Source organism: Mustela nigripes, chromosome 4, assembly GCF_022355385.1.
Source record: "Mustela nigripes isolate SB6536 chromosome 4, MUSNIG.SB6536, whole genome shotgun sequence".
Lineage (NCBI taxonomy): Eukaryota > Metazoa > Chordata > Mammalia > Carnivora > Mustelidae > Mustela > Mustela nigripes.
This window is the reverse complement of record NC_081560.1, coordinates 28,471,345-28,495,102: the sequence shown is the minus strand read 5'-3', so window position 1 is coordinate 28,495,102 and position 23,758 is coordinate 28,471,345. Positions and strand designations below refer to the sequence as shown.

The 23,758-nt window shown below is 36.9% G+C and overlaps 1 protein-coding gene across 4 annotated transcripts in view; it reads left to right on the top strand.

The window, feature by feature from the left end:
- Positions 1-23,758, top strand: part of PTPRZ1 (protein tyrosine phosphatase receptor type Z1) — a 176,974-nt gene that overhangs the window by 105,526 nt on the left and 47,690 nt on the right. For all 4 annotated transcript variants that reach the window (XM_059396505.1, XM_059396504.1, XM_059396503.1 and 1 more), the window contains exons 7-11: positions 2,059-2,216; positions 2,369-2,519; positions 11,835-12,019; positions 13,512-13,638; positions 20,975-21,021. In XM_059396505.1, coding sequence (XP_059252488.1) covers positions 2,059-2,216; positions 2,369-2,519; positions 11,835-12,019; positions 13,512-13,638; positions 20,975-21,021 — 668 coding nt within the window. The remainder of the gene's footprint in view (positions 1-2,058; positions 2,217-2,368; positions 2,520-11,834; positions 12,020-13,511; positions 13,639-20,974; positions 21,022-23,758) is intronic.

Below are 23,758 nucleotides of genomic sequence, written 5' to 3'. Positions count from 1 at the left end.
AGGGATGGGGTGGTTCCCTGGGCGGAGGAGACCCCTCCTGGTCAGGACTAACTGCCCACTCTAACAGAACTGCTCTGCACGGTGCCAAACGCTAAATCTAGATTAAATTGGATTCAGAGACTACTTCTTAATGACTTAAGTCTCCTGGAGGGAACAGAGGACATGCATTGGACTAGATAGAACAGGAAAACGAGTTACCCCCAGATCTTGCCGGCAAGCAGATTGCTGCTGAGACGAGTGAGGGCTGGTGCACAAAAAGCTAAGTGGCGAGAGGACAGTGCTTTTGAAAAGTGCCGCGGGAGAGGTCCAAAAGCAAATACGGGACGACTTAAGGAGAAAGACTGTTTCAGAGTGTAAGGCCACATGGCCTTCGTAGGAAAGCTCTACTAATTTTTTAATAGGGATTTTCTATTCTGGATACAAGATAGAAAATAAATATTATTGTATCTATAAATAAAATCTATTTATTATCCTATATATTGTATCCAGAAGATACTTTCCACTCATCTTACCATTTATTTCCTTAATAGTAGCTGTTGATAAACAGATCTTAATTATCATGTATTAAAGTTTGTCACTTTTCTCTTTACGATAAACACTTTTTGTATGCCATTTCAGAAATCTCAGCCTACCTTATGGTTATAAAAAGAATTTTCTGTTTTCCTCTAAAAGCTTTAATATTCTGTTCACGTTTAGATCTATGATCTATTTAGAACTCACTGTTTTAACCTTGTGAAGTAGGGAACCATGATTCTCTTTTTTCCATAAGGATATCCAATTGATATATCACTGTTTACTAAAAAGGCCCTCCATTCCAACTACATAATAATTTCTCCTGTCCTAAATCAAGTGACCATATAGGTATGGGTCTGGGTTCCCTATTCTCTTTCATTAATCTCTTTGTCTATCTTTGCATGAATATTTCATTATCATGATCTCTATAGTTTTATATAACAGATCTTCCTACCTGTCATGAAAGTTCTCCAGTTACTTTGCTATTGCTCAAGATTGTCTTAACTTTTATTTCCATTACCATTTAAATTTTAAAATCAGCATGTCAGTAAATACACACACATACGTACATGTACAAAAGTCTCTGGGATTTTGATAAGATTTGTTGACTCCATAAATCAGTTTGGGGACAATCAACACCTTCACGATACTAAATCTTCCTATCCATGAACTTGGCATTTCCTATCATTTTAAGGTTTTTTCTAATTCTTTCAAGAAAATTTCATAATTTTCAATCTAGATGTTGTACACATCATTTGTTAGATTTACTTGTATTTGATATTTTGTTGTTATGAAATATATTGTTTTAAATTTCATTTTTTACTGATTGATATTGGTACATAGAGATATAATTAATTTTGGTATATTGATCTTATGTACAGTGACTTTACTAAATAAATTTACTAATTCTAAGCCTGTAAATTCTTTTCAGTATTTTACATGCACAATCACGTATTTTTAAAATACAATGGTATCATTTCATCATATCCAATCTTTATGACTTTTTTCTTTTTCTTACTATATTGTGCTGGCCCAGTCCTCCAGTTCAGTGTTAATTAGAAATGGTGATAGCAGGATTTTGTTTTGTTTTGTTTTGTTTCATTCTATATCTCTAGGGGGAAATCTTGCCCAATAAGTCATTTTTAAATATATCATTTATTATAGGCTTTGGAAGATAATCTTCACCAGAATAAGGTTTTATTTTTGTTTTCTTCAAACTAATATTAAGTCTTCTCAAATGATTTTACTGTATCTCTTAAGATGGTTATATGATTTCTGAATATCTTTTTTTCTGAATATCTTTTGTATTGAAAATAATCTCTCCAGCCTCCTGCTAGTGTAAAGTTGAAACATTTAACCCTATACATATAAGGAAATTCAGAATATGTTGGTTTTATCACTATTTTTGAATATATCTAAAATATTCTTAAAATTTCATTTATTAAATTTATAACAAAACCGATGTCTCTGTTTCATAGAAGCTTTGAACTTCTAAGTTCCAGTATTGAGATTCCAACTGAGATATATGTTTTTACTTCTTTGTAGGGAAACAGGCTGCATTAGATCCCTTCATATTGCTGAACCTTCTACCAAACTCAACCGACAAGTATTACACTTACAATGGCTCATTGACATCGCCTCCCTGCACAGACACTGTTGACTGGATTATTTTTAAAGATACAGTTAGCATCTCTGAAAGCCAGGTAATCTTGGAATTTCAAACAAATGCAGAAATTTGAAGCAATTTAAAAATAATTATTTTCTAAGCTTTACTACTGAATATCTATTTTAAAGCACTTACAGATGCCTTTGAAGCAGATACGTTAAATTGTATGTTAAATGATCTTTTTTCCAGTTGGCTGTTTTTTGTGAAGTTCTTACAATGCAACAGTCTGGTTATGTCATGCTGATGGACTACTTACAAAATAATTTTCGAGAACAACAGTACAAGTTCTCTAGGCAGGTGTTTTCCTCATATACTGGAAAGGAAGAGATTCATGAAGCAGGTATGTATTGAAATATAATTTTTCTAACACTTTTATAGATTCAGTGTTATAGGAATTGCAGAATAATGGAAAATACAGAAAACAGATTTTTAGAAAAATTTGATTATTAGCTTTATAGCTTTAGGTAAGCTGTTTTACTTCTCTGAATCTCAGTTACCACATTTATAAAATAACGTTTAAAAACAGCTGTTCTGGGGCACCTGGGTGGCTCGATCCGCAAAGTGACCTTCTGCTCAGGTCCTGATCCAGGGTCCAGACAGTAAAATCTGCATTCTGGGATCAACCCTCATAGTGAGCTCCCTGCTTCTCCTTCTCCCTCTGACCCTCTCCGCTGCTCGTGCTCTCTTTCTCACTCTGCTCTCTCTCTCTCAAATAAATAAACAAAATCCTTAAAAAACATTAAAAAATAGAAATAAAAACAACTGTTCTTGGGGGCGCCTGGGTGGCTCTCTCACTTAAGCCTCCCACTTTTGTTTTGGCTCAGGTCATAATCTCAGGGTCCTGAGACTGAGCCCGACGGCGGGGTCTGCACTCATGCAGCCTGCTTGAGATTCTGAATGAATGAATGAATGAATAAAGCTGTTCTTCCCCACACATATAACCCCATTTTGCAGGTGAGAAATACTGAGATTCAGTAAGGAAAGTGATTTTTTAAAACACATAGTAATAGATGGCAAAGCCACATATGCCAACCTCCAAATTCACGTTATGGTGTTTGTGCTAAGAGCTCTAGGAAATGAATGAATAAGGGGCAGAGGTGTGCAGAGTTTGGGGAGATCACTTCTGCTTGGGGTGGGCAAGAGCCTGTCTGAGAGAACGACATTTGAGCTGAGTTCTGGCGCATGATTGAGGTTTTAAAGCCTTATCTTTATGTGGGCAGCTCTGAGGGGAGAGCGTAACACGCAGCAGTGATTGAGAGCAAACACACTGAATCGTTAATGAATAAAAAGGGAGTCTTTTTTTCAGTTTTTCTTCAGGGGAAAAGAAGTTTGTTAGGCCCAAGCATTGGAGAGGACACGAGGGGCAAGTCTCCACACTGCCCTCAGTGTCTTTTGAAGTTGACCCACAGTCAGAAGCCTTTGAAAATGTCCAGAGGACACGATCAGATGCATCTACTGACTTCTCCTTTATGGCTTACACGGAGCGTGTACTGGTTGATGAAAGAAATAGGCGAAGTGGCCTTTGCTTTGTGGACTTGAAATATTTCCAAGGACATGGGCTTCTTTGATCTCAGCTGTACAGTGAATTCTTGGCCATCTATAATATTAATCTAATAGTCATCTGCTTTTGAAGATTAGCATTAAAACAGCATGCTTTTATTATTTCAATGTAATGTTTGTGAGAATTATTTATCCTTTAACAACAACAACAAAACAGAGCACAAGATAACAGTGATGACTAAGCTACATTTAACATGACCATAAACTTCTAATTGAATTGTCTCAAAGTGAAGAAATTTCATTGTATTTCTACCAGCAATACTAAATACTATAATATTCTGTCTGGTAAATAATAGACAATTGTTTAGGGGGAAAAAAAAACCCAGCTACACTTAATCATCTCCTTTTAGAAAATACAGTAGATCAAGTAGCAAATGAAATAAGTTTGTTTGGGGCGCCTGTGTGGCCCAGTGGGTTAAGCCGCTGCCTTCGGCTCGGGTCATGATCTCAGAGTCCTGGGATCGAGTCCCTCATCGGGCTCTCTGCTCAGCAGGGAGCCTGCTTCCTCCTCTCTCTCTCTGCCTGCCTCTCTGCCTACTTGTGATCTCTCTCTGTCAAATAAATAAATAAAATTTAAAAAAAAAAGAAAGAAGTTTGTTTGTTTTTAGATTTTTGTTCATTTATTTGACAGTCAGAGATCACAAGTAGGCAGAGAGGCAGGCAAAGAGAGAGGAACGGAAGCAGGCTCCCCACTGAGCAGAGAGCCCAATGTGGGGCTGGATCCCAGAACCCTGGGATCATGACCTGAGCCGAAGGCAGAGGCTTAATCTACTGAGCCACCCAAGTGCCCTGAAATAAATATTTTTATTTGCTATGTACTTTTGTCAATTGTATTTCATTAAAACTCTTCGATGGCTTTCCACTGACTCTAGAATGAAATCCAAACCATTCAACATTGCAGAGCACTTCCTAGTCAGGCTTAATTCTCTGCCATGAGCTTCCTATTCTTGTACCAAATGAACTGCCTGATGTCCTCTGAAGATGGATGACCAGCATCTCCCACGTTATATATTACGTGCTATTTCCACCACGGCATGTTCTTCCCACCTATCTCCACTTGCTTGCCTCCTCCTCGTTCTTCAAGACTCAAGCCAACTTTGCATCACCGAGTCTATCTCTGAGTCTATCTGAGACCATCTCTGAGTCTATCTCCATCCTCATCAAAAGGGATGGGCACTCATGAAGGTCATGGCCACAGAGTACAAAGTCAGTGATGCTCGTCTGGTGTCGTGTCATGTTCTGTGCATCTGAAGTGCATAGCATTTGCCACAGTATGACAATTGTCCATTTACTTACTCGTCTCCTCCATTGGACACTAAGCCCTGTAGAAGAAGTAAATAAGTCTTTACCTCCATTGAGGAGCTAACATAATGCTCTCATTCACCAAATACTCACTGAATGATGGAAAGAATCCATTTTCATATAATAAAAACCTAGCAGGGGTGCCTGGGTAGCTCAGTTGGTAGCGCATGCAACTCAGTCTCAGGGACTTGAGTTCAAGGCTCATATTGGTCATGAAGCCTACCTTAAAAAAAAAGAAAAAGAAAAGACATTGGCCTTTTTCACAAACTGAAACGATTGAATTCTTAGTTTTCCCATCATGAGTATTTGCATTCAAGAAATCTTTATTATCTTTTGCCATGGGTATATTATGATGGTTTTCTTCTTAATAGACATATTATCCCACTTCTACTTTTGGGGACTAAATTTGAGAATAAAAATTAAGGAATTGTGTTTATGTTCAGGATTTAATCTTTATTAAATTTAATATGAAAATAAGTTTTTACTACATGAACATTATTAAAAAGGCATGAAACACAGAAAAACACACAGGAAAAAATTAAAATTCCCTGTAATGTCACCACTCAGACCTAACCACTCTAAGGATTTTGGTGAATATCCTTCTAGGACTTTCTCTTAAATCAAAAATATATTCTTCTATCTCACAGAAATGAGACTTACTATCTATATGTTTGTTGATTTTTTTTACTCGATGATACAAATATATTATGCACCATTCTTAATTTTGTGTAGTATTCCATTGTATTGTCATAAGAATTTACTAAACCAATTCCTCAATTTTGAGGACACTCAAGTTTTATTTATATAGTTTGATTTTATAAATATCTAGCATCCTCATTTTGACTGGGAGTGAAGGGGTGACATGAAAATTGTCACAATTCAGCCTTCAGTAAATACATTGTGGAAAAATATATTTTGCAAAAAACTTTGCAAATAATTGCAAAAAACGTGTGAGGTCTGAATGTCTATGTAAGCTTCTTGAGGGTAGAGATTAAGCCTTATTCATTTTTGTATAGCAGGAACTCAATGAACTCAATGTTCCTGTATAGCAGGAACTCAATGAGTGTTTGGGAATGAATGCGTATTTTACCAGCACTTCAGTCCTCTATTTTTGCATTTTTTAAAAAGATTTTATTTATTTATTTGAGAAAGAGACAGTGAGAAAGAGCATGAGAGAGGAGAAGGTCAGAGGAAGAAGCAGACTCCCTGTGGAGCAGGGAGCCTGATGTGGGACTCAATCCCAGGACTCTGGGATCATGACATGAGCTGAAGGCAGTCACCTAGGCGCCCCTATTTTTGCATTTTTATGTAGAGCTGCCATTTATTAGAGATATTTCTTTTTGGCACGATGGAATGGACACTGACCATTCTAAGAATCACAGAATTTAACAGAATCTTAAAGGAGTTAGTAAAAACTGTCTTTTAGATAATGAGGAGCATGTGTGAATCACCATAAAAACACAGCATGAGTGTAAAGTAGGTGAGGTTCAAGGTAATCTCATATTTCCCAGGCACCAGATGCTTTCCTGCTGCCTTCTTAGCAAACCTCTCCCACTAAGAAGCAAGGACATCCTGCAGCACAGCGGGGAAGACTCTGGGTTTTGAAGTCTGGTAGACTTCTGATGTCAAACCTTGCTGGCCAGTGTTTATTTGTTAAATAAAATTGGTCAAGTTATAGGACGCCTGGGTGGCTCAGTGGGTTAAGCATCTGATTCTTGATTTTGGTTGTGGTCTTGATCTCTGGGTCGTGAGATTGAGGCCCCCCCTTCGGGTTCAGCGCTCAGAAGGGAGTCTGCTTTCCCTCTCCCACTGCACCTCCCCCCTGCTCAGGCACACGGACTCAAATACATAAATAAAGTATTAAAAAATTGTCAAGTTACTTCACCTATAAAATTAGAATTAAAAAGGCCACTTTGTTGTGAAGTTTAAGTGGGCTAAAGTTTGCAAAGCAGTACAGTCCCTTAAACATAATGTGTCCCAGACTTAGAGCTATATTAATATAATGTGTGTATATACACACTTGTGTGTGTGTGTGTGTGTGTGTGTGTGTGCGCACATACATATGGAGGCAAGCAATCACAGCAAGTTGGGGGTGCCATTCAGTTTTCCATGTTTAAGGCTTTTGCTTGTTGAATAAAATCATAAATGCAGTTCAGATCTCATTTGCTAGCCTTGCAATATATTCAATGCAAATTTTCTTTTTCTTTTTCAAGATTTTATTTATTTGTTCATGAGACAGAGAGAGGGGGGAAGAAGCAGACTTCCCACTGAACAGGGAGCCTGATGCGGGACTCGATTCCAGGACCCTGGGATCATGACCCGAGTCAAAGGCAGACACTTAACCGTCTGAGCCACCTAGGTGCCCCAGTGCAAACTTTCTTTAAAAAAATAAAAAATAAAAAATATATATATATAAAATGCTTTTCAAGACAGATTTGCATGAAAGAGTGTCCCTGTAGCCTAATATTGTATTTGAGCTGCGAGAAATTTTCTGTACTTTCCTGAAAAATGTCATGATGAATTAAACATCAGTAGACTCACCTTCTTGAAGGTCAGTAATTTTAAGTAGCATTCGTTAAGGTCACGTGAATGTTAAAACTGTGCTTCAACTACTGCAGAAAAGCGACCTGAAGATTATTTACTTCTTAGACGGTTGTATATTTTGTTGATGAAGTTACAATGTGTCCCTAGAAAAGACTGACTGAATTAGGTAGAGTCTGAAAGATTCCTTTTGGCTACTTGTCTAAAGTGAGTAATGCAGTCATTGAGAGGTACAGATCAATGGCGGATCATTTCTAGTTATTGTTTTTAACATTTGTGGCAATGTTTACATGTAGTTTCATTAAGATCTGCTGCTGCCTGAGGGGAAATCACAACCTTAATATTGGTTGTCTTCTGAGTCTGTAAATCTTCAAGTTCTTTGTAACGAAGTCATCAAAACACCTGTCTCAGTATTTTTTGAAGTAAGGCTCGTCCGCCTCAAAGGAGGATATGGTGGGTTTATCAGTGTGTATCACAGAGTTCTTTTGTCTTGGGCTGTGTTGAACTGCACCAAACGTCTGCTCATTGGGAACTAACTGGGTAAAATCTAGTGACATCTTAGGTGATTGTGACCTTTTCTCTGCCACTCCCCAAGAATCACCATTTTGTCTTTTCAGCTGCATCCACAGTCTTACCCTTAGTCCGTGGAGCTAAGGCTGGACCTTCTCCATCAGGCAATCTGTCCTTCCTCTAAACCAGGCACTTAGAACAGCAAAGGTGGAAAGAGCCTTGTTGTCTCCCTTGGCCATCAGCATCAACTTTTGTGCTTGGCTGAGAGACTTGTCACAGCTGGAGTTGTCTATACGCTCTTCATCTGTATTTCTCCTTCTTTAGTTTCCTTTTCTTTTTCCACGTTTTCCTTTTCCCTTTTAAAACTCAGTGCTTCAGTCTTTGGTACCCGCTCTGCAGGTCTTGTGTGTTCCTCTGTGCGGCGCATTCACTCTCCATTTAAGCTCGCAGAAGTCGTGAGAAAACACATGACCTGGTATCAGCTGCAAGTGTGTGAAGCTTTTACAACTCTTAAGTGGCAAAAACGTGTAATTTTGAAAGCACAGCCAAACTTGGTCTCAATGGCATATTTCTTTTACAAGTTTCCTTTGCATTCTTTTAGAATGGGGTCTAGGACATAGAAACTCAAAGCACCCATTACATTTAATAGCTTACTAAATTTAAAGGTTAGCAGCTGTCATAGGACTGAGTTTCCTAAAGGCAAGAACAGTGCCATCTTTATTTGTATGTCCAGAGTGCCTGGAACCAAGGAGATGAGCATTGAATGTTAAAAATCGGTTTTGAAGTCAGAACACTTATAGCTCCCTTAAAAAGAAAACCACATCCTCGTTCTTTCCATGTGAACAGACTTTGCATTTGTACTGAGGCACTTACTTGTATTCTGTGTGACTTGACATGGACCCCAGATTTGTCACAGCCTGGCTCATTGCCAAGGGCTGCAGGAACCAGATTCTCCTTCTTGGCCAGTGTTCTTGAAAAAATCCATCACTGTGACCCAGATCACGTGCAGCTTGTGGAAAGGAATAGGGCATGGGATTTAGTCTTAAAGAAAGAAATGAAGACTCAGTATGGATCTGAACTCCCCATAATCAAGGAAATTATTTTTTTGTTACTGTCTTATTATATCACTCAGTAGCTTGTATTTGGTGTCTGAGTAAATGTTGATCTGGAAAAGCCTTCCTTCATTTTCAGTCCAGATGATGTGATGTATAGAGTATATATCCTTCTAATATGATAAGCAAATTTTAATAAGAAATATATAAGGTAAACCTGGAAAATTTAGTGCAAATTAATAACTTATTCCACGGTCATTACCCACTTTTTTGTATGAACACCAAGTAGTGTATATGAAATGAACTAGATTATTATTTTAAAAAATCCATTCCTACCTTATAGAAAGGCAGCCCTTTGGCAAGATCATAAACAATATACAGAAGTACCGGTATTTCTCTTGAATACGTTCTGAAGTATATTATCTTTTTTCTGGAAGATCCCTATTTCAGCTAGCATCTAAAAGATAAAATTCAGCTGCCATTTTATAACATGTTGCTAAGCTATTGATTATCACAAAAGAAACATCTAAAAAAGTAAATTTCTCATTAAAATGTGAAATCTCAACTATTAAACAAATTACCTGTAAGCTCTAACATATTTATAAAGCAGAAAGCTAAGGAATAATAACTCAGTGACAAGGAAATACAAGTTTCTTTTTAAAGCCCTACTTTATATTAATGCTGATTCTTAAAATTTGAAACATCTGCTGATTTCAACTATTAAGGCGAAATAAACACAGACATCCCACCAAAGTAATTTTCTGCTAATTAGGCAGCAGTCCTTTGGGTATTTTTGCAGCTAATAATTTTATATTTTCTCGAGAGATTTTTGCTTCGTGTGCATGCATAAAACTTTAATGCATTTTAAGATAGTTTCCTACTCACTAAAAAGAGGGATTGACTTTTGTAGGACAAAATCTACAAATGATATTGTCCAGAATTGCTTTCAACCTTCTAAAAATGAGCACGGGGTTCATTAGAAGCAAGATTGAGGCAATCCTGTTCCTCCAATGATATAGCTCACGTGAGTAGCGAGCTCACTTTTGAGATGCTCGATGATCTTCTGCCATCTGGTGGCCACCAAAGAAGGGCCACTGGACAGAGTGACAACGATGTAGTCTAGACCTAAATTAGAATGCATTTTCTTATTCTACATTCATGCCTCTTGAAGAATTTATGTTTTTGGAGAATTATCCTCTTACTCCGAAAGGAACACCTCACCCTAAATCCTTAATAAACAAACTAAAAAACCCGTAGTTTTTACAGTGAATAGTCCTGTCTCTAATTCATATAAGATTATACATGTATTATTTAAAGTATATATATTCATATTTTTCTGGAACATTTATATACCATTGCTGGCATAACATACATAGGCTAAAATTCCTATTATTAAATACTGTAGATACAATTTAAGTTACAGTTGACGAGGTCACTTGTTAGTTTTGGCTGCCCTCTTGTGTTCACAAGCGAAACTACAAGTTAGTATAGACAAAAGGCTTTTCGGTCCCATTCTGATGATGCTGTTGCAATATTTTCACTGAGTCTTTAGCAGTTGACCATTGGTTGACTTACGTTAACTGCATGGTCTCATGTAGTGTCTTTGTAACTTCAGGTATCTCCTGGAAACAAAGCTTAGACTCTGTGAGCATATCAATCTTTAGCTTTAGAGAACTTTCTCCCTCTCTTTTGCCAATTTATCTGGCCTATGAAAAGATTATACTTATTGATTTGCTCCATTAGCACAATATCAAAATTTTATAATTTTATAATTTTCATCCTCATAATTAGCCCAAATTACCACAGTATGAATGTATTTCAGAAAGTATCAGAATACTCTTTTTGATGGTATTAAATCTTTGGCATGATTCCCAGCATGGGCTTGAATTTGCTGTAAGAAGTCCCTGAACGATTTTCAAAGTATTTTTTCAGATCAGTCAAACAAATCTCCTAATTTCCTAAAATTAATTGCTTAATCTATTTAAAAATGCCAAAGTGGGATTTTTGTCCTCAGTTTCAAAACATACAGAAAGGATAGTTTTAGTTGTTCTCATATGGTTTTCTCTGATAGAGAATTTTACATTATTTCCAGGATTTTGAAACAACATAATGTTTGGCAATAGACCCTGTGTTATAATTTTAAATGCTCTTCATCCTGAGCCAAAGATACCTGTCAGGTACCAAACAAGAGAAATAAAAACATCATGGGATTGAAGATACCCTTTGAATTGGCATGCCAAATGTATTCAAGACAGTGTTCTAAACAATAGAGAAATAAAAAGCTGTGGCTCTTCTGTTTATAACCTGCTGCAAGACGCAGGACCTGTTCAGGAAAAAATAATATAAGAGAACATGCAATTAATGCAATAGTAGTGTTAAAGCAAAACGTACAGTTGAAAATGACACAGCTCACTTCACATTGATCAGAGCATGTGTAGCAGGAGGGAACATTCGACCTAGACGTTTCCTGAATGGGAAGGTAGGAAGCAGATAAAGGAAGGAGGGAAGGAAGAAGTGTTTCAGATCTACGAAATGGCATAAGCAAAGGCTCCATATTGGAGAAGTGTTAACTTTTCACCTTCTGTTAAAATAAAAACACAACAAATTTTCGTAGAATATGTGTTTTTCCTTGTTAAAAGGCTAGAGGCTGACATTGTAATAATAACTGGACTTTTTGTCTCTCTCTGAAGTCTGCAGTTCAGAACCAGAAAATGTTCAAGCTGACCCAGAGAATTATACCAGCCTCCTTGTTACATGGGAGAGACCTCGAGTAGTTTATGACACCATGATTGAGAAATTTGCGGTTCTGTACCAGCAGTTAGAGGGAGAAGACCAAACCAAGCATGAATTTTTGACAGATGGCTATCAAGACTTGGTAACTACGAAGATCAGTTGTTTCGTGTATTGATAACATTGTGGTTTAATTTCCATGGAAAGAACTTAGAAGACTTTAATTATATCATGTACTGATAGCACTAGAATTTAATGTTCAAGGTAAAAATTAGAAATGATTACATATTGTTGCCCTAAACTTTGTGTGAAACTCTCCAGTGCAGAGGAGAGGAAGCAGAAACTATACTAAGGTCAAAACTTACAGGGAATTACACTAGGTTCTTATTTGTCTTCAGTTACAGAAAGGTCCCAGCTTTGCCAACAACAGCATTATAGAGTAGACACTTATACAAAACTTAGGACCTAGAGTTCCTCTAGGGTAGTCTCTCTTTACAAATAAAGGGACTCAGAGAACAGTTAAATACCTTGACTGTGATCTCACAGTTGTGGAAATAATTGAACCTGGAATCTCAGTGCTCTGATACTGTCATATATCATTGCCCCACCATACTCTATCAGCACAAGAAAATAGAGTAGGGGACTCTTTGCAACAAATTCCCAAGTAACAGATGTGAAGTCAATTGAGTTGGAACTTTTGGAATCTGAGGCAGATTCCAAAGGAATCTGATCCACTCCCTTCTCCTCTCCACCCACGCACACACACTAAAGAAAATAAACTACAGTATGAAATAGGTGAATCACTGTATTATACACCTGAAACTAACATTGTATATTAACTAACTGGAATTAAAATTAAAACTTTTTTTAAAAGTTCAGGTTCCTTCTGTGACCTGATTAGCTCAGTATTAAACTTTGTCTTGATAGGGAAACATTGGCCATAGATTGGGATCTAGTTGAGAACACCTTATCTGGGTATGGCCCTAGGAGAGCCCCAGTGCAGGCCAAAGGCGTTATTGAACTGTGCATTCACACAGCTGGAGTCCCACCAGGCCGAGGAACCTGCATTTAAACAAAAACTGTCCTTGATACCATGGTGTTGAATATCGTATGGAAAAAACTGATAAAATGCCTAATGACTTTTTAATCCAGGTGTCTAGAACAGAGATATTATGAACTATGCATGTCATGCAATTTTGAGAATATGCGATTTTTTCATTTCATAATGATGTTAAGAAAATAATAATTCTATTACTGTTTGGCTTATATATTGTTATGACAAAGAGATAGATTGGTTTTTCATTGTATTTTTCACATTTGCCCTTTGCAAATGGTACATGTTTATTTGTCTAAGATATTAATTTGTAGTTTAGGGTACTCATTTAAGAATCTGATGAGTTCTAGTTGAAAATAAAACTTTCTAAAACTAAAATTGATTTTTCAAAACAAACAAACAAACAAAAGCGTAATTCGCAAATATCACAAGTTCAATTTAACAACATTGTGGTTCTTCTTAGATTAATAAAATATATTTTCCATTAACAGATGAGAAAATGTTTTCTAAATTCAGATGTCTGTTATGTAAGTGTCCTGTTGAGAATAATACATCAATATAACTACTGACATCTTTCTTTTAGGGTGCTATTCTCAATAATTTACTACCCAATATGAGTTATGTGCTTCAGATAGTAGCCATTTGCACTAATGGCTTATACGGAAAGTACAGTGACCAGCTTATTGTTGACATGCCTTCTGATGACCCAGGTAAGTCCCCTGTTATGCCTTTATATCTACATCAATTGAGGCTAGTTTATTTAGAGGATACAATGGTGCTTTATCTCTGAATTTGTATTGTTTTGGCCAGAAGGCAAAATGATTTTTTTGTTTTTTGTTTTGTTTTGTTTTTTTTGGTCTGGATCATCAGCTAATTTTTTGAAGCATGGAAACCATTTTCATTCAAAAGATCTGGTGTAGGACAATAAGTAAATTTATTCTAAATGTTGACGTTTTCTGTTTGTGAAATTTAAGAACAGCAAAATCTGTTGTGATGTCTGTAATGGTCATCAAGTGAAAATACCCATGTAAATGTTAAGACTTCTAGTTTGAAAATGAAGAATTGATTTCATTTGTGTTCATTTCCTTTTTCAGCCCCCAAAGCATTTTGTAGTAAGTATATACGTGATCATAAGATCATGTGAGGTACTTTGACATATCTATACAAAACATCTAATAGTTTGTCTTGGGTCCTTTCTTTTTTCTTTCTTTTTTTTAAATGATATGTGTATCTTAGGTATTTTCACCCACTTTCTATAATTCTGTGTGAAGGGGTTAGAGTGCTTTCCTCTTAGTTGGTTTGCCAGGATTGTTTCACAAAGCGAAGCAAAGATGTTGCTTCTAATTGTATTTTATTTGCATGCATTTTTCTATAAGTATTATGGGAAAATCTTTTGATCTAAAACCTTATGCGATAATTAAAGAAAGTGCAGACCATGATAATTTGACAATTTACAAATGTATATAATTAAAGCCTTCCTTTTGTTAGCATAAACAGTTTTAAGGTAAGAGAATGGAATTATGTATGTATGTATATGTATGTATATGTGTATATTTATATACATATAGACCTCATGCTTATGCATATTCATAAATACATGCAAACGTGCATACACAAATGTAAATATTCTGTGGTCATCCTATCATACCATGAGTCAACTCACTGATATTTTTATACATTTTTAATGGATGGTAATATATTAATTAAAGCCTATTCCAGTTTGATGTATTGAAGAAAACACTGGTATGCTGATGAGCCTTTGTGGTCTCTATGATACAGCAAGGACTTTACTCCATTACAAGCTTGTTCATGGATTACCTCAACTGAGGTGTTCTCACTAGTTAAATTTTTAAGCTAAAGTATGTTTGTCAGAGCATTAGATGATAGATTATGTATCCTCCTAAACTGTAGGCTGCAAAACTTGCCCAGATATTTCCCAGATTAAAATGTGGATGGCTATTGACTATTATGACTATCATGATGGCAGTGTCACTATTTAATATTTCGTAGGGTCTGCCTCATGACCTGGGTATAATGTATTGTTTTTATTTAGCATTGATTTTCAGAAAGAGGTTATTGTTAAACAGAATGTGAGCTCTAAATCTTATGGAAACTTGAGCACCCAGTTTATTGGCCCATTAGCAGTTATCCCATACCGTGCACCCCCTCTGGCTGTCCTCCCTCCCCAAAGTTCCCCACATGGATCCACCCAGAAAATGACGTGTTTAACAGAGCAACGTTGACTATATTGGGCCAATGTCATATGTGAATTGATGAAATCTGGCGTATAAAAATCCCCGTGAATGCTGTTGTGTATTTTAGGGTATGAATTATGTTAAATACATTCACTTAATTTGCTACTGTCATTTAATTATACCACTCTCATTTCTGCCCATAAAACAATTTCCCAGGAGTTTACAAAAAATAATTACTTCTAGCTATTTGTGGCATGTCTTTCGGACTCTATCCACCCTGTCAGAATTTTAAACTTTAGGAATTTTTTTCTCTTTTTATGTTGGTGAGATGCTTATTGCATAAAGAAAAACAGACTGAATGTTTATTTTCTGCAGAAGTGATTTCTGAGTGCTCCTGTCCAACTGAGTCTCTATTGGCCCAAAGTACAACATCCTTGTATCAATATGTAGCATTTATATGTAATAACAAACATTGTAACTTGATTTCCATTTATTCAAAGGCTGAGGACACTGTTGTGTCCTCAGATATGAGGATTTATTATGAGATATGAATTTGGGCATAGCATTTAATCTCCATGGATATCTCAGTCCCTTAAAGCACTTTGTACAGTAATGATGTTTTAGTAAAAGATGGTATTTGATTTGATGTTCCACTATGATATTCCTCTTCCAAGCTAATGTTAAAAACTTACATAGGTTAGTCCTTAATTATTTCTACCAAAAAGCCGTCCGTCAAAAGCCAACTTACCCAATATTTGGGGTCTTCTTATTTTTCATAAAGAAGACATTTGTTCTTTTAGAACTCATTTTTCCTGATCTAAAAGGTGGTAATGGCATTTCAATTCATATATTTCCAATTTGTTATTAAAATTACATTATCTTAAATATTGTTTCTGTGGTAAATATATCACAGTAAAAATCTTGACCAAAGTACTCTCTTGTGGTTTAGTGTGATGATACCTACAAGATTTGTGAGTTTTATGATTTATGTGACTAATGGAGATATAGGTAGCCTTTGAGTTTGCTGCTTATTTCATCGTTTTTATTAGTACCATTTCATCCTGTTAATCATGTTGTTCATTAACTTAGTACTATTGTAGTGTATCCTATTGAATTATATATTATTATTTCAGATAAGCTTTCTTCTAAATACTGTATGTAGTTTTTTGCTTTTGTTAAGAAGAAATGAAGGAAGTCATTTTATAGTTGCCTCATTCTTTCAATGGTAGATTTCAAATATTTTAATCCATATCCATGAAAGAAAACTCAACCTTCCAAACTGTGAGTTTAACTTGGGCTAATTTGATTGTTGTTTGTGCATTTTAATTACACTTGTGTACCGCAATGTCACCATAAGACTAGTGGCCATGAAACATTACTACAAATTGCCATTTTCAAATACATGCATAAATTTATATTAAGAAACAATTTGATTTTGTCCAGGAAATCTTGTTAAGTTAAACTGAAATGTATATTCTTTGTAGAAAATTATATTTATGAATAAGTAATTCATAAATATATTTATTTCATTATAACTAAAATAATTGTGTCATTTCTGCATAGAGTTAGTTATTATACAATTATAGAGGAAATTATTTAAGTACATGTTGTAGGGCCTTGATAATTGTATGTGTCAAATTTAAATGCATGCTGAATTAGATCAACACATTTTTCTGTTGTTGTGTGCTTTTCAGTCATATTATAGTTGTGTTTGTTCAATCACTATACATTTGTCCTTGCTCTGCTGTACCATCCTGTGCTATGGGTGTTATTATATAATAATATTTGAAATCACAGTTTGAAGAGATTGCAGTCTACATTGCTTTGCCCTTTTGCACTGTGAAACTTGGCTTCCTTGAATTAAATAAGCCTTGCCTGCCAACCAACGTCAGTGTTGCTTTTTTGTGTTATGGAATATTATTGTGTGACTAACATGTCCTTTTAGAAAACTTAACATTACATGTGCCTCCAAAACCAGAATGAACCAATTGCTTTTGTTCAGTTATCACACTTAACGTGAATTTTAAGTGTTCACTAGAAAGAAAAAATATTAACCATCTTTACTGTTGGACATTTTATAGCCTGTTTGCAGTCTGTTTTGAGATGTGAACGAGAAGACTGTAAACTAGTATAATTTTGAACAACATAATGTATCAGTATTGCCTGAATCAGGTCAGTGGCTACTGAAACACCAGTTGTTTGTGAGGAAGCAGCCGGCCATGAGATCTTGTGCCCATCACCAGAATGACACCTTGGGTGCTGGGAACTCTCTGAGTTAGAAATATGACCTCAGAATCTCCAGGAAGAGAGGAAACATTTTCTAAAATTATTTTATTTCCAAGTTGTTCTGAAGAGGCCCAGGAGCAGATTTTTGGACTATAATGGGGAAGAAGTATTCCAGGGCAACCCCAGAATTTTGGTCAATTTGAATAATCAAATTGGAAACCAAAATGAAGATCCTTCAAAGTGGGTTAATACTTATAGATATGAAGTCATTCACTCTTGGGGTATTTACCCATGACAGTGCCATGAAGCAGAGAGGGATCCAAGGACTGCTTGGAGCCATACATTCTGCCCCTCGGGCCTAAAGCAGGCCCAGAGGAAATGTCTCACTTCTTATAGGGGTGAACCGTAAAGCTAGTTTTTGTAGAACTCATTGATACTCGTCAGGGGAAATGACTGGGTAAAATCATATATTCTAACTTATAAGAACCCAAATCCTTATAGTCAGTTTGTGCTGTGGTGAAGGGATAAAAATAGATCCCATGCAATGACATACTCTGAGAATATAGAAAGAAAAGGAAGTCTGTCCTCAATGTGGTAATTATTCATACCCTACCCCAGCCTTGACAATCAGTAAGAAAATGTTTTTGCCCATTAGAAATATGAAGTTAGGTAAACTTAGATCATGGTTTGCTTGCTTGTTTTTTTTTTTTGTTTGTTTGGTTGGTTGTATTTTTTTTTTTTTTAGATTTTATTTATTTATTTGACAGACAGAGATCACAAGTAGGCAGAGAGGCAGGCAGAGAAAAAGTGGGAGGGGGAAACAGGCTCCCTGCTGAGCAGAGAGCCCAATGTGGGGCTCGATCCCAGAATCCTGGGATCATGACCTGAGCTCAAGGCAGAGGTTTTAACCCACTGAGCCACCCAGGTGCCCCATGCTTGCTTGTCTTTGATTTTTTAAACATTTCCTTAAGCCTGTTGAAGAGAATGGATTATCACTGAGACTTTTTTCCCCACAAAGACAAATTTTTTTCCCACAGAGAAAAATTGACAGTATCATATAAGTATCACTAGCAAATATTTGTTAAAACTTGCCCTTATTAATATTAAAATATTTTAAAAGTATATGAAAAGGTGTGACTCCATTTAGAAGCATTTCAGTAAAATTATGCATTGTGTTACAGGCTGAATTTGAAGGCTTTCATGTCCATGAACTTCTCTAATTGTAGTTTATAGAAAATCATATGAAGGTTCTTGTTTGTCTTTTACAGTTTCACCGCATCCATCCCGTCTTTAAACTCACCTGTACTGATTTCCTTGGAGGTTATAGAGACACAAATGTTTAAAACTATTGAAATCAGTTTAATTTTAAAACATAAAGAATAAAGAGCATGAAAAATAGAAAATGGAGAACATTAATGATCCAAATAAAGGATCCAGACTCTTTCATGGTTGGTTTTAACAAGAAAGAAAAAAAAAATAGAGTATTGAAATTTAACTCAGGGCTAAATTAACATTGTTCAGGGTAAGTAACTTTGAGATAGCCGAAGAGTCAAAGGTATTAATTTTATCTAACTTCTCCTGAGAGGGTGAATCACTTCTCAATTTTTCTTGACTCCTCTAAGTACAATCCATGCTTAGGGCTACGTGATGGTCTTATATTTCTTGCTTTCTTTTCTTTTTTTTTTTTTTTTTTTTAAGGTCTTACATTTCTTAATGCCTAGAAATTTTCTGATAAAAATAAACTCAAAAAAGTCTGTGGGTTTTTTTTTTAACTTTTCTGTATGTATATTTTATTTTATTTTTTATTTTTTTATTATGTTCCATTAGCCAACATATAGTACATCATTAGTTTTTGATGTAGTGTTCAACAGTTCATTAGCTGCATATAATACCCCGTGCTCATCACCACACGTGCCCTCTGTAATCCCCATCACCCAGTTACCCCATCCTCCCACTGCCTTCCCTCCCATAACCCTCAGTTTGGGTCCCGGAGTCTAAAGTCTTTCATGGTTTGTCTCCCTCTCTGATGGCTTCCCGTTCCGGTTTCCCTCCCTTGCCCTGTGATCCTATTCCTAATGTTCCACATCTGAGTGAAACCAAATGATAATTGTCTATGATAATTGTCTCTTTCTGACTGACCGACTTCACTCCGTATAATCCCCTTCAGTCCCGTCCATGTTGATACAAATGGTGGGTATTCATCCTTTCTGATCGCCGAGTAATACCCCATTGTGTATATGAACCACATCTTCTTTATCCATTCGTCTGTTGAAGGACGTCTCGGCTCCTTCCACAGTTTGGCTATTGTGGGGGGGTGGGGGATAAAGGAAAGAAAGGAAGCCTGTGTTACAAAACAGGCCTGGATGTGATCAACATTTCATGTTAATTCACTTTGAAAACTTTAGAGCTTATGCATTTCCCGGGAGGATACTTAGAGGTATAAAGCCTAGAACAGAAGCAGCCTTGGGATAGTGAAGAGCATGAATTTTGGAGATGGAGTGAGATGCTTTAGAAGCTTTCTTGTAATAATGCTCAGCTCAAGCTGAAGCCATTGCAGCCCGGATGAGGCGTGAGGAACAGTGCTTCTCTCGTGGGCCCCTCCGTAATTTGGCATCGGGTCTAGATTCCTCGTTGGAGAGAGAACCAGCTCCTAATCTTTCCTCACATTTGCTGACAGGTTCTGTTTCCGGACTGAGATATCCATGTCCTGGAGATAGACTGATTCTGGTCATTGCGAACTGCAGGCTTGAACGATCCTGGCCAATGCGTTGTTTGCGTAGACAGCACTACTGAGTTTCCCTGGGGAGGAGGGCCTGGAGTGACTCTGGCCAGTCGTTCCTGTCCATTTGGTGTGACACCCTGTGTACATATATATTAGCGTGAGCCCAGATTCACAGTAGTAAAGGAATCATGTGACCCTCAACCAGAAGAGGAACTGAAGGAATAAGTAGCTGAACAAGAAAATAAATCGTGTCAATTCTTTTTTGTTGTTGTTATTAAGATTTTATTTATGTATTTGAGAGAAAGAGTGAACGAATGAGAGAGAGAAAGAGCACACATGTAGGGGGAGAGGGAGAAGCAGGCTCCCCACCAAGCAGGGTGCCCAATGCAGGGCCGGATCCCAGGATCCTGGGATCATGACCTGAGCTGAAAGCAGACGCTTAACCGACTGAGTCACCCAGGCGCCCCTAAATCCTGTCAATTCTCTCCCTAATCCCTGGCATTGCCCGAACTATCAGCCCTGCTAAGGATGAAGCTCTACACTGATGAAAAATTATTTCAGTTTTTTATACTCAGTAATATCAGCCTGTCTGCCTCTCCCTTCTTAGCTTTACTCCCACACAGAGGGGAGGGGGAAGGAGAAGGGAGTTGGAGTCGAGGATAGAGATGAAGGTTTTGAATGCAGTTTCAGATAGGTGTGTGTAACAGTCTGTTATGTAGTGTTCAGTAGTATTGAAACCTAGAATCTGAAATTTTTATTTTTGGAGATTCTGTATTTTCAAAGTTAACAAGTCTTTTTTTTTTTTTCCCCTCTCTCTCTCTCTCTGCTTTCCATCCAAAGGTAAACCTGCAGGGTTGGAATTGTTGGATAAACATTTTAATAATTTTGTTTTTGATTTTGTAGAACTTGACCTCTTCCCTGAATTAATTGGAACTGAAGAAATAGTCAAGGTATTGTAGCTATTTTTATATTAACATGTTATAAAATTAAAAAGTCTTTTTTCAGTTATTGGTTAAGTTTCAGATGTTGCATCAATCAAAGCTCGTGATGCATTATTCATCGTAAGGTTAGTTGCTGAGCTCTGTAGACGGCCACGTAATTGATACACAGGATTCTTCCCTGGAAGAACTGGAAGAGACTTTGATAGAATCATAAAAATAACAAAAAGTGATGATGATGAAAAAAATGAACTTTAAAGATAATTATAGCTATAAACTAAATCTATAATTTAGAATTTTTTCAGTGTTCAAGTTTTTTCTGAAAGACTAATATTTAACCAGTTCTTAATATTTCTACAGATTATTTATAAATACTTTAATGATTGACAGATTGATAATAAATATGAGCACAAATACAAGTTATATATGTTCTTTTGCCCATTCAATATAAATAATTGTGTTTGGATTATTCATCTGATGAGTGTCTGTTGCTAGCATAATGTCTTATATGTAGGTATTCAAGAATATTTATAAATTTTAACATCGTCTTAGTTTTTAAAATAGAGAAGATATGGTGGATGCACCTTCTGTTTCATCCTCAGCCAAAATGTACTGTTCATCCTAACTGAGATTATATGTTAAATCCAGGTGCTATTCTTAATGTCGTATGAATGTATGCATATGTACACGTGTGCATGAGGTCACAGAGTGTGGTAACTAATGCTTCCATCTGGCAATAAATGGCAGTTAGACTGTGTTCTCACATGTATAATTGTCTCAATAGTTTACATATCTTATGGCACTTTCCTCCTGCAAAGGATTATTTTACCAAAGTGAGCCATCTACCCTTCAACAAGAGTTCACAAAATTCAGCTAAGGGTATCTTTGTGTGTATGTGTGCATGTGGATAGGTGTCTACCCAGAAATGATCACCAGGTTGCAGACTGACAGCTTCTCATAGTATCTTCACATGGCAGAGAACAGAGCAGAAGAAGCAAGCTCTCTCATGATTCTGACTATAAGGACATTAATCCCATTCATGAAGTCTCTACCCTTAAGACCTCACTTAATTTCAGCTACTTCCCAAAGGCCCCAGTTCTACTACTGCCACCTTGAGGGATAGGATTTCAGCATACAGACTGGGGGGAGGGCATAAATGCTTCGTCCATAAAGGTGTGTAATGGTGTAATGGCCATTACACCATTACACCAGGAACGCTCCTGGGCCATTACAGGGAAAGGTGTTCCCAGAAGACCTGGGTCACCTGAATGGTGTTTCTAAGGAAAACGCAAAATTAAATAACTAGTGCTAGAAGCATACTTTGACAATTTGTCTTTAACAAAATGTCTGCCCATGGGGGCGCCTGGGTGTCTCAGTCAGTTAAGCGTCCGACTCTTGGTTTGGGCCCAGGACATGATCTCAGGGTCCTGAGATCAAGCTCACTACCATTGATTCATGCAGGCGTGAATGATGGAGGTTGGCAGATTCCTGGAATGTATCTGTAATGGTTGCTAAAACTGAATTTGGAAGTGAATAGTTTGGGGGATGTTTCTTAGATTGCCTTCAAATAAAAATGCATTACTTTGAGGGAAAAAGTATCTCCAGCATGATCAAGGCCTTACAGTAAAATTTTCTAAGTGGAAGCTGTGAAGAATAACGGGTGTGACACAGTTCAAAACCATAGTGGAAGAGAGATTCACAGTAACTCTAAGAAAATGTAGGGAGTATACATTAAAATATTTGTGGTTTCAGGTGTGTATAAAGTAATCATAGAGAACGAATAATCTGTTCTTCTTGAAATGTTGACATGAGGTCACGTGACTTCATAGGTAGCATTAATAAATGGTGCATCATTTTCACCACATTCTTTTTTTTAAGACTTGTTTATTTTAGAGAGAAAGAGGGAAAGTGCGCATGCGCGAGTGGTGGGGGAGGAGGGGCAGAGGAAGAGCGTCTTAGGCAGACTCCCCACTGAGCATAGAGCATGGTGTGGGGCTCGATTCCATTACCCTGAGATTACAACCTGAGCCAAAACCAAGAGTTGAGTGCCTAACTGACTGTGCCACCAGGCATTCCCATCTTCATCAGATTCTGAGAGTTATCTGAACATGGTTTAAGATTCAGATTCTTTCCGTGATACTGGTTTAGCTCTTACCAATTTGTACTCTGTCAGCTTTCTTCTTTTAAGAGACATGACTTTAAAAGATCTGATCAATGACAGTGCAAGCGAACTGGCAAAATCATATCCCACGTGGACTAAAAAATGCCATGTCTTGGTATCTTTTGCAGTTTCATTTTCTTTCTTTTTTTTTTTTAATATTTTATTTATTTATTTGACAGAGAGAGATCACAAGTAGGAGAGAGGCAGGCAGAGAGAGAGGGGAGGAAGCAGGCTCCCTGCTGAGCAGCGAGCCTGATGCGGGGCTCGATCCTAGGACCCTGAGATCATGCCCTGAGCCGAAGGCAGAGGCTTTAACCCACTGAGCCACCCAGGCACCCCTGCAGTTTAGTTTTCTAAGCATATGATTAGATGTATTATAAAATGCACAGTTAAAAAAAGAAAAAAAAAAAGAGCAGAAAGCATGGGTCTTGACTGACCTTTAGCTGGAACGCTCCTGGGCCATTACAGGGAAAGGTGTTCCCAGAAGACCTGGGTCACCTGAATGGTGTTTCTAAGGAAAACGCAAAATTAAATAACTAGTGCTAGAAGCATACTTTGACAATTTGTCTTTAACAAAATGTCTGCCCA